Source organism: Heloderma suspectum, chromosome 1, assembly GCF_057233095.1.
Source record: "Heloderma suspectum isolate Gila_16-S chromosome 1, 16-S_ref, whole genome shotgun sequence".
NCBI lineage: Eukaryota > Metazoa > Chordata > Lepidosauria > Squamata > Helodermatidae > Heloderma > Heloderma suspectum.
Window position 1 is genome coordinate 6744169 of NC_139458.1, and position 15650 is coordinate 6759818.

The window sequence follows — 15650 nt, forward strand, 5'->3', positions numbered from 1 at the left end:
TAAAAAATTGATAATGCAGAAGATGATCTTGAGCTCATAAAGTAGAAAAAAACAGATTAAAAGTGAAGAGCACCACCACCATATTACCTAGCTTAGGCTGCAGTCCTATACCCATGAAGCTACCATCCCACTGAACCCAATGGGACTTACTTCCGGGCAGACATGTCTAGGTTTGTGGGTTAGGGCAGTTTCTCTTGGGTATGCCATTTTGATTTGGAAAATCTGGTTTTCAGAAGGACAGTGAGCAGAAAGGGACTATGATTCTATGACCTTGTAATAATAATTTAAAGATAAAGTATTTTAGAATTATAGGGGTACCGCACTATAAAATGCTTTCATTTAAGTGGTATTTCACTATTTTAATTTTTAAAAACAGTTGGAAAAGTGTTTTAGCACTTCTTAAAAGATCGATAACAAAAAAAGATGATAAGAGTTGCACCCGCTGCAAAGGGTATAGTAAACATGTGCTGAGCTGTGATCTGATCAGGGCCTGACACTTCACTATCCACATCACAACCACGCCCCATAGAAAGTCAGCAGCACGCAGGGCACTGGTGCGGATGGAACACAGTGGGATGTTCAGTCAGAAACTGCACAATATCCACCCCCATACTGTGGAAAGTCCACTGCAATTTCATTTGGGGCTTAAAGCAGAAGAGTAATTCCTTATTTGCACTGGGAACCATTTGTCTGGAAGCACCCTAAAATGATGGCTGGCGTGGGCACCATCTAAAAACACGGATTGCTTTTGGGGGGACCTCTGGGGTTCCAAGAAGGCCACGCCCCTTCCCTGGCACAACCCCCTTCCCCCTGCTTGCCTATCATTTGGAGGCTTCCTGGCTTTTTGTGCAGTTTTCCCCCATCCTCAAAGGTTGGAATGTCGCTCCAAAGGCTTTGCTACTGGCAGGAAGAACTTTGAGCTAAAATGGGCTGGTATTTTGGGGGGCCCTTTTTGCCTTTGGCCCGCCCACCACCGGAATGCAACCCCCCCAACTTCTCCTAAATGGAATTTGGCCCTGGGATTAAAAGAGGTTCAACACCCTTGTTATAGGGGTATAGCACTCTACCCCTACAATGCTAATTAAAACTATCATTAAAAAGAGATCTTTCTGGTTGTCGCAATTAGTCACCTTGCCAGAATGGCCATGATTTAGAAAGGGGATTTTTCCCATCGTTTTTTGTTTATACATTGCATTGTAAGCGTATACCGCTATAACAGTATTTCATTGAAGTGATATTTCACAGTTATTTTAATACTTTTAAAAAAATAGCCAGAAAAGTGCTTCAGCACTTCTTTTTAAAATTGATTAAAAATAAATGGTGCCCACTGCAAAGGTTATAATAAACGTGAGCTGATCTATGATAGCTATCTGTACCTGTGTAGATTGCATTACTCTTCCATCCTTCTCAAAGAAGTCCTCTGGTAAGAGAAAAAGATGGAAGCAGCAGTGGGTAAATATGGGAGGATTAGAAATGGATGACATTGACAAGGTCATGTGGACATCCTGTAAGATGTAAGTGAACAAGCCATGGCAATTCTACAATAAACCCTTGTCTGGATGCAGTCTCCCCTCCTCTGCACGAGAGATAAGGGAGCATGCTGCACACTGAGATTAGATGGGTGCCTACTTGTGGGCGGGCTTTTTCTGTGGTGGCCCCCAAATTGTGGAATCCCCTCCCTAAGAGGTCCACCTGGCACCTACTTTGCTGGATTTTCCACACCAAGCAAAGACCTTTCTACTCTCCCAAGTCTTTTAAACTGCTGCTTGCTTTATTTTTAATATGTGTACTGCTGCTTTTTAAAACCATCTTTTCTGTTTTTAGCTTTTCAATTATTTATCTCTTTGAAATGCTGATTTTCTGTTGCTGCTTTTAAAGTAGTACTATTTAATGTGTTTTATTACTGGTTTTTATTATTGGTTGCATTGTTTTGCTTTTATTGTGTATGTCGCCCTGAGAACTTCGGCTGTAGGGCGACTCATAAAATGAATAATAATAAATAAAATAATAACTGTAAGATGTTGCCAGAAGTTGTAAAAACCTGTGGCTTTTGCAAGTACTTGTATTAAAAACAACTATTTTTTTAAAAAGTCTTCTGCCTGTTTAATCAACAGCACCTTTGTTAGTCAATTAAACATTTCTTAATTTAATCTTTAATCAACTGAATATTGCCACCTTATGTAAGATGAGACTAGGTGGCACCATTTGTGTAAAGCCGAAGTGGTGTACCCCATGCAGCCAATTTGCAGCACAATGCAGCCCCTCTTTTCCTCAGCTCACGTGTGCAGGGTGATCGTTGCAATGTGTCAGGTGCTGTACAAACACCCTGTCCCAAAGGAGTTCAAGGCCTTGCAGCCAAATGAGGAAATGTGGATCTTTTAAAATCTCTCTCTCTCTCACTCACACACACACACTCACACGCATATATGTGGGCAAGGTGAAGCAAAGGGAAACGTTTAATTTTGGATTTGTATCTCAGTTTCAATTGTTACTTTTAACAGATGTTGAACGTCACCCCGGATTTTGTTAATGAGGGATGGTGTATAAATATTTTAAATAAATTAAAGTGATATGGGTGGCTTTGTCTATTTCTGAGCAGTGCCCAACAGTGTCTGGTTTGGGAGACAAGGGGGAAAGAAAGACACCGCGAGGACTCCTTTATCCATTGACGCAGAGTCCCACAGGGCTCTTTGGCAGGGGCCTCTCAAGCCCAGAAACGCTAGCCGACGATTTCGTCAGAGGAAGTCAAAGAGCAGCAGCAAATCAAAAGGGCCACACAATAATAGAACAACATATACACAGGGAGTTGAGCTTGTTTCCCCCACGGCAGTGAGAGGCTAATTGAACCTCTGGTTGGCGAGTTTGTTGACGCTACGCAGAGGTGTCTCAGATGCCCAACTTGAGACAGAAGGTTTCTGTGCGCGAGTGTCCTTATTAGCACAATAAAGACGCCATGTCCCATCTCACACTGCTCATTATTTTTCCACTAGTTTTTTGCTCTGCACAATGCAAGTCCATGTGCCCTTCAAGATGCAAGATTTTCTCTCAGGGTAGGAGGCCGACTGAGAACACCCTCCCCACCGCCTCTCAGAAAGAAAGGATTTCTCCGCCTCAAGCCGCAAAGCTCCTTTTCCCCCCAGCCCCCACTGCCATTCCCACAGACACTCCACTCAGCACCAGAGTGGGGACTCTTCAGACTAACACCAAAGGAAGAGATTGGAAAGGGTTTCTGAGGGAAGTGGGGATACTGCATTAAGAAGGGGAGAGTGTTAATAGGCTTGTAACTGTATGGTTAGTAGGAGTTTCCTTGTGTGTGATATTTTGGGACACGCAATAATGCAACTTCCACAAACCATAAGTTAAATAGAATTGGTTTAAAGCTGTCTTTCTCCTAAATACAGTGCGTGCGTGTGTGCGCGCGCGAGAGAGAGAGAGGTGGGGGCAGCTTTCCCCAGCTTGGTGCCCTCCAGGTATTTTGAAACTCAGCTCCCCTCAGCTCTAGCCAGCATGCTCAATGCTCAGGGTTTATGGAAGTTGTAGATGAGGGTGGGCAACTTGTGGCCCTCCAGAGGTTTTGGCCTACAACTTCCATCATTCCCAGGAGTTGGCTATGGTGGCTAGGGCTGATAGGAATTGTGTTTTGACCTACAAGCTGCCCACCCTTGCTGGAGTCCAAAATATTTCGAGGGCACCAGGTTGGGGAAAACTGGTGCAGCCAATCCATCACCACACCACCACCTCCACTTCCATCTGGCTCAGCTCTAAGCTGCTGCCTCTTCCCTGTCTGGCCCAGCCCAGGAGTACTGGAAGGAACCTCAGCTGATGCCACTTCCATGCCCTGAGCAGCACTTGGAGGGCTGTTGGTGCCACAGGAATGTTAAATCATGACATCCCATTATGCCAGTGTTTCTTGATCACCACCGCCAGCATCAGTGAGGTAAAAGGTTACTAGGCCCCAGAAGTGTTCATCCCCTAAGAGCCAGCAACCCCATCTTAGATTTTACTTGAAGATGGGTGTTGGCCAAGATAGAGGGACTCTGCTGGCCCTGAGCCAAACAATTACATCCCAGAGTCCCTTACAATGACATGAGAGACTCTGGGACACAATCTCAGTTGACTCTCTCTCTCTCTCTCTGATCACCAGCAGACTGGCTTCTTCTCTGTCAACCTTCTCTTGTCCTCTTCAGCCTTCTCTCACTACTATCCCGCCTTTGCCCTTTCCTTCAAGCCTATCCACAGTTTTCTTCCCCTCCACCCCCTCAGCCCAAACACCCTCCCTGTACTGGCCAAAAGTCGAGCCCATCCAAGTTGTCCTACAACTGGGAATTGCACAGAGGCGCAACTACTTCCGAACGCAAGCCATCGCCCCATCAGTCTTACCCGGCTTGGGAGATCGTCCCGCAAAAGGGTCTGTTGCAGCGCTCCTGGAGCAACTTCCTCCAGATGCAACACGTGGCAGAGTTCAGTCAGTTCCTCCTGCCCCAGGGAGCCGGTGCCGGTGACGTCAAAGCTGTCAAAAAGCTCTTTGAGATGGGCTTCGTACTGGTCCTGCTCAGCTTCATCCATCCCATAGCCCACCACACTCAACTGTTGAGGAGGGAGAGAAGAAAACCACAAAGAGGATCCATTACACTCTTGCATGAATTACAGAGAGGTAGCAGCTGCATTTGTCTATCACAGCAAAAGCAACAATGGGTTGGGTTCAGATCTAGCACCAAACCACGGTTTGTAGTAACTGTAGTTTATGCTCTCAACTTTGATTTGGGTTTCAGACATACAGGCAAACCATGGTTTGTGCAGTTTTCCTGCCATTTACCCTGAGAAGCACAGTGTGCTAACCCAAACAGTGGCCTCAAAACGTAACCAACATCACAAATAATGGTTAGAATCATAGAATAGTAGGGTTGGAAGGAGCCTACAAGGCCATCGAGTCCAACCCCCTGCTCAATGCAGGAATCCAAGTCAGAGCATCCCTGACAGAGGGCTGTCCAGCCTCGTCTTGAATGCCTCCAGCGTGGGAGAGCCCCCACCTCCCTAGGTAATCGGTTCCATTGTCGTATTGCTCTAACAGTCAGGACATTTTTCCTGATGTTCAGTCAGAATATGGCTTCCTGTAGCTTGAGCCCATTATTCCGTGTCCTGCACTCTGGGATGATGGAGAAGAGATGCTGGCCTTCCTCTCTGTGACGATCATTCAAGTACTTGAAGAACGCTATCCTATCTCCCCTCAGTCTTCTCTTCTCAAGGCTAAACATGTCCAGTTCTTTCAGTCTCTCTTCACAGGGCTTTGTTTCCAGTCCCCCAATCATCCTCGTTGCCCTCCTCTGAACCGTCTCTGGTTTGTCTGCATCCTTCTGAAAGTGCAGTGCCCAGAACTGGACACAATACTCAAGGTGAGGCCTAACCAGTGCTGAGTAGAGGGGAACTAGTACTTCACTTATCTGGAAGCTTAACCCAGACAAGACAGAGGTGCTCCTGGTCAGTCAAAAGGTAGATCAGGGAATAGGGATACAGCTTGTGCTAGATGGGGTTACACTCCCTGTGAAGACACAGGTTTGCAGCTTGGGTGTACTTCTGGATTCATCCCTGAGCCTGGATGCCCAAGTTTCAGCCAGGACTGCATTTGCACAGTTAAAGCAAGTCCGCCAGCTGCGCCTGTTCCTTGAGATGTCTGACTTGGGCACAGTGACACATGCCTTAGTTACATCCCGTTTGGATTACTGTAACGCACTCTATGTGGGGCTGCCTCAGAAGAGTGTTCAGAAACTTCAGCTGGTTCAAAGAGCTGCTGCCAGACTGCTGACTGGGGCTGGTTACAGGGAGCATACAATTCCCCTGTTAAAACAGCTTCACTGGCTCCCAGTCTGTCTCCGGGCACAATTCAAAGTGCTGGTCATGTCTTATGAAGCCCTATACGGCTCAGGTCCAGGTTATCTGAAAGACCGTATTCTCCCCTATGAGCCTACTCGTGCCCTGAGATCTTCAGGGGAAGCCCTTCTCGCCATCCCGCCATCATCACAGGCACACCTGGTGGGAACGCAGGAGAGGGCCTTCTCGGTGGCTGCCCCAAGGCTCTGGAACTCCCTTCCCAGGGAGGCGAGAGTGGCATCCTCCTTGATAAGCTTTCGTAAGCATGTAAAAACCTTTTTGTTCCAGCAGGCCTTTGGGGATAACTAGTCTGGACCTGTGAAAATGTGACGTATGGATACTATTTTTGTTGTTGTGGTTGTCTTTTAATGTTCTAATATTTTTACAATTTTAATATGAATGATTTAATTATATTTTTAACTTTTGTACAGTTGTATTTATATTTCTATTTATAGGTTTTAACTGTATAAGTTTTAACGTTGTAAAGCCGCCTTGAGTCCCAGTATTGGGAAAAAGGCGGGATATAAATAAATATAATAATAATAATTCACGTGATTTGGAAGCTATACTTGTATTAAAGCAGCCCAAAACAGCATTGGCCTTTTCTGCAGCCACATCACATTGTTGGCTCATATTCAGCTCTTGATCTACCACAATTCCAAGATCCTTCTCGCTTGTAGTACTGTTGAGCCAAGTATTCCTCATCTTTTAACTGTGCATTTGGTTTGTCACTTTGGATGCAGTACCAAACCACAGGTTGCCCAAACTGTGGTTTGTAAACCAGCTTCAAACTATGGTTTCAGATCCTTGTTTGGAAGCCACTCCCAAACCATGGTTTGTCAGATGGTGTTGGTTTGAGCATCACAACAAGCCATGGCTTATCTTTGCAATCCAAAGTTTTAGATAAGATCTGAACCATCTCAGTCTCTTGTGGCAATTTAAAAACTTAACTGATTTATTGTGGCATAAGCTCCGAGTGACCAGAGCCTACTTTGTCATATGTCTGAAGTATTATCCTCAGTTGTCAAATATATATTTGCGCTCGCTCTCACACACATGACACAAATGAAACTCATAAGGATACAGAGGGGGGGAAATGTAAACTCTGGGGCCAGAAGGTCATGAAACAGGAATATAGGAAGCTGCCTTGTGCTGAGTCAGTCCCTTGGTCCATCTAGCCCAGTATTGTCAACACTGACTGGCAGCAATGGATCTTCAGGGCTTTGGGGAGGGTTTTTCCAGCTCTACCTGGAGATGCTGGAGCTTGGACCTGGGACATTCTGCACGCAAAGCACGTGTTCTACCACTGAGCTGCAGCCTTTCCAATGCAAGGGGTAGAGGTAGGTTTGTCACATTTCTATGCAGATCCCAAGCCTGTGCAAGTTTGTACAAGACAGAAACAGCGCGACTCATGCATCCATTTACAGTGAGCCAGATCCCACATTGGTGCAAGCTCCGATAAATTAGAATTGCAGATGAAAAGTCTGCCCTTGGGTTAATGGTTGAGGCTATAAGTGGCAGAGATCCTGGAATCATTTGATCACGGGTTCCCAAACTTTTTGGGTCAGAAGGCACATTTGGAATTTTGAGAGAATGTGCCGGCACCCTCACAAAATGGCTGGTGTGGGGCTGAGGCTTGTCCAGTCATGAAATGACTGCCATGGTGGGCCTGGCCAATCACAAAACACTCATCCCCCAGAAAGCAAACTGGTGAGACTAAAAGAAAAGTAATTGGCTTAAGAACAAGGCAGAGGTGGGGCCTGTGTTCTAACATACAAAACCCCTCTTTTGAACCCAAATAAAGATGGCACCGGAGGGCAACTGCACTTTGCAGCATGCCAGCCTCCATTAAAAATATATATTTATATTTAAAATTGTAAGAAATAAAATAAAAATCGGGATAGCAAGAGAGCCTGGCGTGCACCAAGAGGAGCGTCTGTGGGCACCACATTTGGCCTCAGAGGGGCCGACCTGCGGGTTAGCAACACACAGAGGCACTCTGGTCCCTCCCTCTCTACACTGAATCTATCTAAAAAGAAACTTCTTAAAATGGTTTGTCCCTCTAGTCAGCCAGAAGTTTGCCTTTTGGAATGGAACCAAAGGTGGAAAAATTCTGATTGTAGTTTTTGTTTATTAAACTGTGTGTTTACACAAGAAGAGAAACTCCTCCTTCCTTGTAGATTCTCAAAAAAGCGTCTCCACTGAAGTTTTGCAATGTCTAAAGGTATTCCCCCCCTTCATGGATCACGGCCTTGTTGTGGCGAAGGGGCTTGCGTAACTCAGTGAAGCCATAAGCTATGCCGTGCAGGGCCACCCAAGACGGACAGGTCATGGCAGAGAGTTCTGACAAAATGTGGTCCACTGGAGAAGGAAATGGCAACCCACTCCAGGATTCTTGCCAAGAAAACCCCATGGAACGTATCACAAGGCTAAAAGAGATGACGCCGGAAGATGAGCCCCTCAGGTCGGAAGGTGTCCAGTATACTACTGGGGAAGAGCAGAGGGTATTTCCAAGAAGCGCCAGAAAGAGTGAAGGGGCTGGGCCAAAGCCGAAAGGACACTCAGCTGTGGATGTGTCTGGTGGTGAAAAGAAAATCTGATGCTGTAAAGAACAATATTGTTTAGGAACCTGGAATGTCAGATCAATGAATCAAGGTAAGCTGGAGGTGGTCAAACATGAGATGGCAAGATTGAACATCGACATCTTGGGAATCAGTGAACTCAAATGGACAGGCATGGGCGAATTTAATTCAGGTGACCATCATATCTACTATTGTGGGCAAGAATCCCTTAGAAGAAATGCAGTAGCACTCATAGTCAACAAAAGGGTGGGAAAAGCAGTACTGGGGTACAATCTTAAAAATGATAGAATGATCTCAGTACGAATCCAAGGCAAACCATTCAACATCACAGTAATTCAAGTCTATGCCCCAACCACTGATGCCGAAGAAGCTGAGGTTGATCGGTTCTATGAAGACCTACAACACCTTCTAGAACTAACACCAAAAAAAGATGTCCTCTTCATCATAGGGGATTGGAATGCTAAAGTAGGAAGTCAAGAAATCACTGGGATAACAGGCAGGCATGGCCTTGGTGTACAAAATGAAGCAGGACAAAAGCTAATAGAGTTTTGCCAAGAGAACACGCTGATCATAGCAAACACTCTTTTCCAACAGCACAAGAGGCGACTCTACACATGGACATCACCAGATGGTCAATATCGAAATCAGATGGATTATGTCCTTTGCAGCCAAAGATGGAGAAGCTCTATACAGTCAGTCAAAACAAGACCTGGAGCTGACTGTGGCTCAAATCATGAGCTTCTTGTTGCAAAATTTCAGCTTAAATTGAAGAACGTAGGGAAAACCACTAAACCGTTCAGGTATGACCTAAATCATATCCCTTATGAATATACAGTGGAGGTGAGGAATAGATTTAAGGGATTAGACCTGATAGACAGAGTGCCTGAGGAACTATGGACGGAGGTCCGTAACATTGTTCAGGAGGCAGCAACTCAATCCATCCCAAAGAAAAAGAAATGCAAGAAAGCCAAGTGGCTGTCTGATGAGGCTTTACAAGTAGCTGAGGAAAGAAGGGAAGCGAAAAGCAAGGGAGAAAGGGGAAGATATATCCAACTGAATGCAGAGTTCCAGAGAATAGCAAGGAGAGACAAGAAGGCCTTCTTAAATGAACAATGCAAAGAAATCAAGGAAAACAGCAAAGAAATCGAGGAAAACAACAGAATGGGAAAGACTAGAGATCTCTTCAAGAAAATTGGAGATCTCAAGGGAACGTTTTGTGCAAAGACGGGCATGATAAAGGACAAAGAAGGCAGGGACCTAACAGATGCAGATGAGATTAAGAAGAGGTGGAAACAATACACAGAAGAACTATACAGGAAAGATCTGAATGTCCCTGATAGCCATGATAGTGTGGTTACTGAACTTGAGCCGGACATCCTCGAGAGTGAAGTCAAGTGGGCCTTAGGAAGCATTACTAACAACAAAGCTAGCGGAGATGACAGTATTCCAGCTGAGCTATTTAAAATCCTAAAAGATGATGCTGTTAAAGTGCTGCATTCAATATGCCAACAAATTTGGAACACTCAACAATGGCCGCAAGACTGGAAAAGGTCAGTTTACATTCCAATTCCAAAGAAGGGCAACGCCAAAGAGTGTTCAAACTACCGCACAATTGCGCTCATTTCACATGCCAGCAAGGTGATGCTCAAAATCCTACAAGCTAGGCTTCAGCAGTATGCGAACCGAGAACTACCGGAAGTACGAGCTGGGTTTCGAAGAGGCAGAGGAACTAGAGATCAAATCGCCAACATTCGCTGCATCATGGAGAAAGCAAGAGAATTCCAGAAAAACGTCTATTTCTGCTTCATTGACTACGCTAAAGCCTTTGATTGTGTGGATCACAACAAACTCTTGCAAATTCTCGAAGAGATGGGAGTACCAGACCACCTTACCTGTCTCCTGAGAAACCTGTACGAGGGTCAAGAAGCAACAGTAAGAACCAGACATGGAACAACCGAGTGGTTCAAAATTGGGAAAGGAGTACGACAAGGCTGCGTATTGTCACCCTGCTTATTTAACTTATATGCAGAGTACATCATGAGAAATGCCGGGTTGGATGAATCACAGGTCGGAATTAAGATTGCCGGGAGAATTATCAACAACCTCCGATATGCAGACGATACCACCCTAATGGCAGAAAGCGAAGAGGATCTCAAGAGCCTCTTGTTGAGGGTGAAAGAGGAGAGTGCAAAAGCTGGTTTGAAACTCAACATTAAAAAAACGAAGATCATGGCATCTGGCCCTATCACTTCCTGGCATATAGAAGGGGAAGAAATGGAAGCAGTGACAGATTTTACTTTCTTGGGCTCCAAGATCACCGCAGACGGTGACTGTAGCCATGAAATTAAAAGACGCTTGCTCCTTGGGAGGAAAGCTATGGCAAGCCTAGACAGCATAGTAAGAAGCAGAGACATCACCTTGCCGACAAAGGTCCGTCTAATCAAAGCTATGGTTTTCCCAGTAGTAATGTATGGCTGTGAGAGCTGGACTATAAGGAAGGCTGAGCGCCGAAGAATTGATGCTTTCGAACTGTGGTGCTGGAGAAGACTCTTACGAGTCCCCTGGACTGCAAGGAGGTCAAATCAGTCCATCCTAAAGGAAATCAACCCTGAGTGCTCATTGGAAGGACAGATACTGAAGCTGAAGCTGAAATATTTTGGCCACCTAATGCGAAGAGAAAACTCTCTGGAAAAGACCCTGATGCTGGGAAAGACTGAAGGCAAAAGGAGAAGGGGACGGCAGAGGATGAGATGGCTAGATAGCATCATCGATGCAATGAATATGAACTTGAGCACGCTCCGGGAGAGAGTGCAGGACAGGAAGGCCTGGCGTGCTATGGTCCATGGGGTCACGAAGAATCGGACATGACTGAACAACTGAACAACAACAACAACAACAAAGGTATTCCCCCATTTGGTGGAAAACTAGACAATTCCTTTAACAATTCCTCAGTTGGTTGACAACTCTTTTCTGCATTGCTTGGCAACATGTGGTTCTGTAACACCCTAACCCAGATCCCCTATCCCCTGCTGCCACCCTCAGCCTCACTCTCTCCCTGAGGCACAGCAGAAATTGGCCCAGTATTTTTAAATATTTGCAGATAGATAGCAAGGCAAACACATCATCAAGACCCTTTCTGTTGCAATACTCCGCAGCAGTTCCCGTTTTAATTGCCTTGCAGCCAACTCTGCTTCCCTCTATCACCGAACTTATCTAAATTGCAGAAAAGTTGACCTCCTTTTAAGAGGTCAATTTTATCACACCATTCAGCTCCAGAAAAAAATTATCTTAACTGCCAGCAGCAAAACCTTAAATGTCTCTGTGAAGAAATTTTAAATCTCGGTAGCTTCTGAATCAAAAGCAAACTCCAGGACAGCAGATAACACATAGCCCAGTAAGAAATCTCTTATTCTTACCCTATTTTCCTTTTTCCTCTTTCATTCTATACACACTCACCCCTATTACTCACCCCCTTTGTGCATTTCTATAAACTTCCTCCTAAAAAAATCATGCTGAGATGACTATTTTAGGGACAACAGATTGTGCTTAATATCCCAAAGTCATCGAAGGGCACTGTGACCTAATAGATTCATGAACAATTATACACTGCGCTGGCATGTAAGTAAGGAAGCAGGACACAAGACTAGGAAGGAAAGCTGATCTACAGAACATAGAAACTCCACCCCAGCAACACAACAGCTTGGAAAAGACAATACTGCTAGTACTAAGGGTAGCAAAACTCCTCCCTCAGGTAAGCAACCCTGTAAGAGAAACCTAGAACTAGAATTCAGTGTTCAACCTGTGTCTGGTTCTGAGAAGCCAGAGAAAGGGCTAATCAAGGCTTGAGACCTGAGACTATAGAAGCCGCCCCCTCCCCTCCTGTTTCCTAGTGCCAGGACAATCTCATTATCCTTTGAAAGAAGAGGAACCCCTCCTGTAGGAGACATTATATCCATGTTGCTCTTTCTCTCCTCTGCCTCCATCTCTCTCTCTCTCTGTCTCTTCCCCTTTCAGTAAGATAACCATGTTGCCAAGAGCACTGTGTCTACTCTGACCTCTCCCTCTCTAACCCACATAGGATTTGTACATGTGTCCGGACCTGATGGCCCCTCCTCCTCCACATTTGGCACGAGGCTCCAGCTTTCCTGATTTCCCCTTAGAGTTAACCAAAAATTGCTGGTCCAAGCTGAATGCTGCTGGTGTAATCAACCTTTCATTCCTGGAACAACATCGCATATCAACTGTAATAAAACTGTACATCCTTTACAAATTCATGAACAGACTCATGGAGGACAGTGGCTTATTGCACTCAACTGCTTATTGCACTCACGGCCACCAATTTGGATGGCTTTCAAAGGGGATTGGATAAATTCCTGGAGGAGAAGGCTACCAACGGCTGCTAGTCCTGACGGCTCTATGCCAGCTCCATTATCAGAGGCAATGTGCCTATGTACACCAGTTGCTGGGGAACATGGGCAGGAGGGTGCTGTTGCACCCATGTCCTGCTTGTGGGTTTTCCATGGGCAGCTGGTTGGCCACCGTGTGAACAGAATGCTGGACTAGATGGACCTTTGGTCTGATCCAGCATGGCTCTTATGTTCTTGATTCTAAGCTTTAGTCTGGTGTTTAACTTCTAATTCTATAAGCACAAGTGTCCCTGTTGTGTGGCACATTGTGACTCTGAGTTAAAGAGCCCCAAAATGTGCATGTGTGTATGAGGTCATGTGGTAACAATTTGCTATTTCAATCCCCCTATATTAGAGTAGGGCAGACACGCTCCTATCATCTCATTCAGCACACTCACGGTCCACTTGGGAACAGATGCAAGCCAACCCCAACACCTTGATGCAAACAACCCCTTTGCTTACCCCATAGCTCCAGCCATTCGTCACACAACAGCTCTATTAAATTTCACTAAAGACAAGCGGCTGAAGCAAAGAGGGAAGAAACTGTTCCCCTGAGTCCCACCGATTCCCTAGGAGCTTGAGGTAATGCTTGGTGAAACAGGAGCAAGAAGAAAAACAACCTTACAGAAACAAACCGCCGAGAGCTAAGATCAGCAGTTCGAGACATATTACAACTAGTGTCTGTGCCAGGTCTTTATGTGAACCCGCAAGCTCATCAGTTGTGGGGAATTTATGTCAGGGTTGGTTACCTATGTGTAACTCTTCTAGGGACAATCTGTCAAGCAGGATCCTAGATTTTTACTGGATCAGACATGTGGATTTAAAAAATAAAACAAAACAAGATGCTGATAAGCTGTTCCCAGCCTCACTTTCCCCAGATGAACACGGTCACAGGACCTCTCCCAAACATCACTGCACAGAGCAGTGAATGCCATGTTGGAATTGGCCTTTGTTTCTGTAGCATTGGCCTTGGTTTCTGTGAACCGCGCAGAGAGCTTCAACTATGGGGTGGTATAGAAATGAAATTATTATTATTATTATTATTATTATTATATCATCATCATTATCATCGTCATCTCTGCTTGGCCCCTAGAAACAGACAGGTCAAGGCCTTCCCTATAGAGCAGAGGTGGCAACCAGTGGAGGCTGGTGGCTCCAATGTCAGTGGGACAGTGCATCGCCTCCAGGTTTCAGTCAGAACCAGTCAGAACTCTAAAGAAGCTATCAAAGGTATGAAGCTATCCAAAGAGTGAAACCCTTTCAGAGTTCTGGCTGGTCCCAACTGAAATCCAGAGCAGATTCACTGCCCCATTGACATTGGAGCCACCAGCCTCCACTGTGGGCAACCTGTGGCCCTCCAAATGTTGTTGGACGCCAATTCCCATCAGACCCAGCCAGTATGGCCAGTGCTCAGGATTGATGAGAGTTTATTCATTTGTTACATTTATATCCTGCCTTTTTTTCCTCCAAGGAGCCCATGGCAGCTGACATGACTCTCCTCCTGTCCATTTCAGCCTCACAACAACCCTGTGAGGTAGGTTAGGCTGAGAGTCAGCAAGTGGCCCAAAGTCACCCAGTGGGCTTCATGGCCAAGTGGGGACTTGAACTTGGATCTCCTGAGTCCAGGTCCAGCACTCTAGCTACTACTCCACGCTGGTTGTTGGGTTTGAGTCCAATAACATTCCTAATGGTGTGCTTGGAAGAGGCACCAGAGCATGACTTGGGGGAAAACTGAGCCATCACCGGTGGACACAGCTGCCACTGCAGAGCAGGCAGTGGGGAGCATAGTGGGGAGGCACCATCCGTTTCTGCCAGTACACATGGGCACTGACATCACACAGAGAGAGGAAGCGCGCCTGCACCGGGATTCCTTGACAGGAAGGCTGAGTAGGGTGGCCTCTTCTGCACTGCCAAGAACGAGGAAACACATCACCCAAGAAGTGGACGCCAATTTGCATAACATCTGCATATACAAATGGATAAGTATAGATGCAAATTTATGAACAACTATAATTTGAATAGAAATACAATACATCTCACCATAATGGCGAAGACTGACCAGGTGAGCTGTGTACCTGGTGCTCAGTCTGCTGTCCAGCTGTTAACTGCTGATGTCCCCCCACCCCCGCTCTCTGGTCTTATGGTTCTTTATCTTTAAACTGGACTTGGACAGCCCTTCAAATAGAGGACTCTGTTCTGTGAAGTAGGTCACCCGGCCACCCTCTGGCTGAGAGCTGCAAGGGAATGAGGAGCCTCGCTGCTGCGCAGAAAGCAACGGCCCATCCCTGCATCCAAGCTGACTGAGAAGAGCGGGGGCAGAACGCCAGGAAGAAGTATGGACTGGGTCTCCCCACACTCGCAAGGAAGAGGCCTGCCTGCGGTTTGGGGTACAGGAGCGATACTGCATGTCCAATTTTAATACAGTGGGGAATGGGGAGAAGGCACTTTTGAAACCCCTGTTCAAGAGCAACAAGAAATGACCAGCCCAGGAAGGGGGGCGGAGAGAGAAGCTCCCCGTTGAGCCCGTTGTGAAAACAAACAATGCTAAATTATCTGACACGGTCCTCTCCTCGTGGGTCAGGTAAATAGCTCACGGCTATTTATCCCAGGGGCAGGCAACTTGGGCAGGGATTCTGGGGCAGGGATTCTGGGAAGTGTAGTCCAAAACATCTGGAGGGCACCAGGTTGCCTGCCCCTGATTTATCCCCCAAGTTTCACATGGCAAATATTTCCTATAAAAGCAAAAACAATCCCCCCTCCCACCCTGTCCCAAACATGCAGTGAGTTCTCAGAA

General features: G+C 46.0%; 1 protein-coding gene across 2 annotated transcripts in view; it reads right to left on the reverse strand.

Annotated features, from left to right (window-relative positions):
- The window catches only part of NIN (ninein), a 146276-nt gene that overhangs the window by 113525 nt on the left and 17101 nt on the right, over nucleotides 1-15650 (reverse strand). For both annotated transcript variants that reach the window (XM_084834469.1, XM_084834478.1), the window contains one exon: nucleotides 4381-4587. In XM_084834469.1, coding sequence (XP_084690595.1) covers nucleotides 4381-4587 — 207 coding nt within the window. The remainder of the gene's footprint in view (nucleotides 1-4380; nucleotides 4588-15650) is intronic.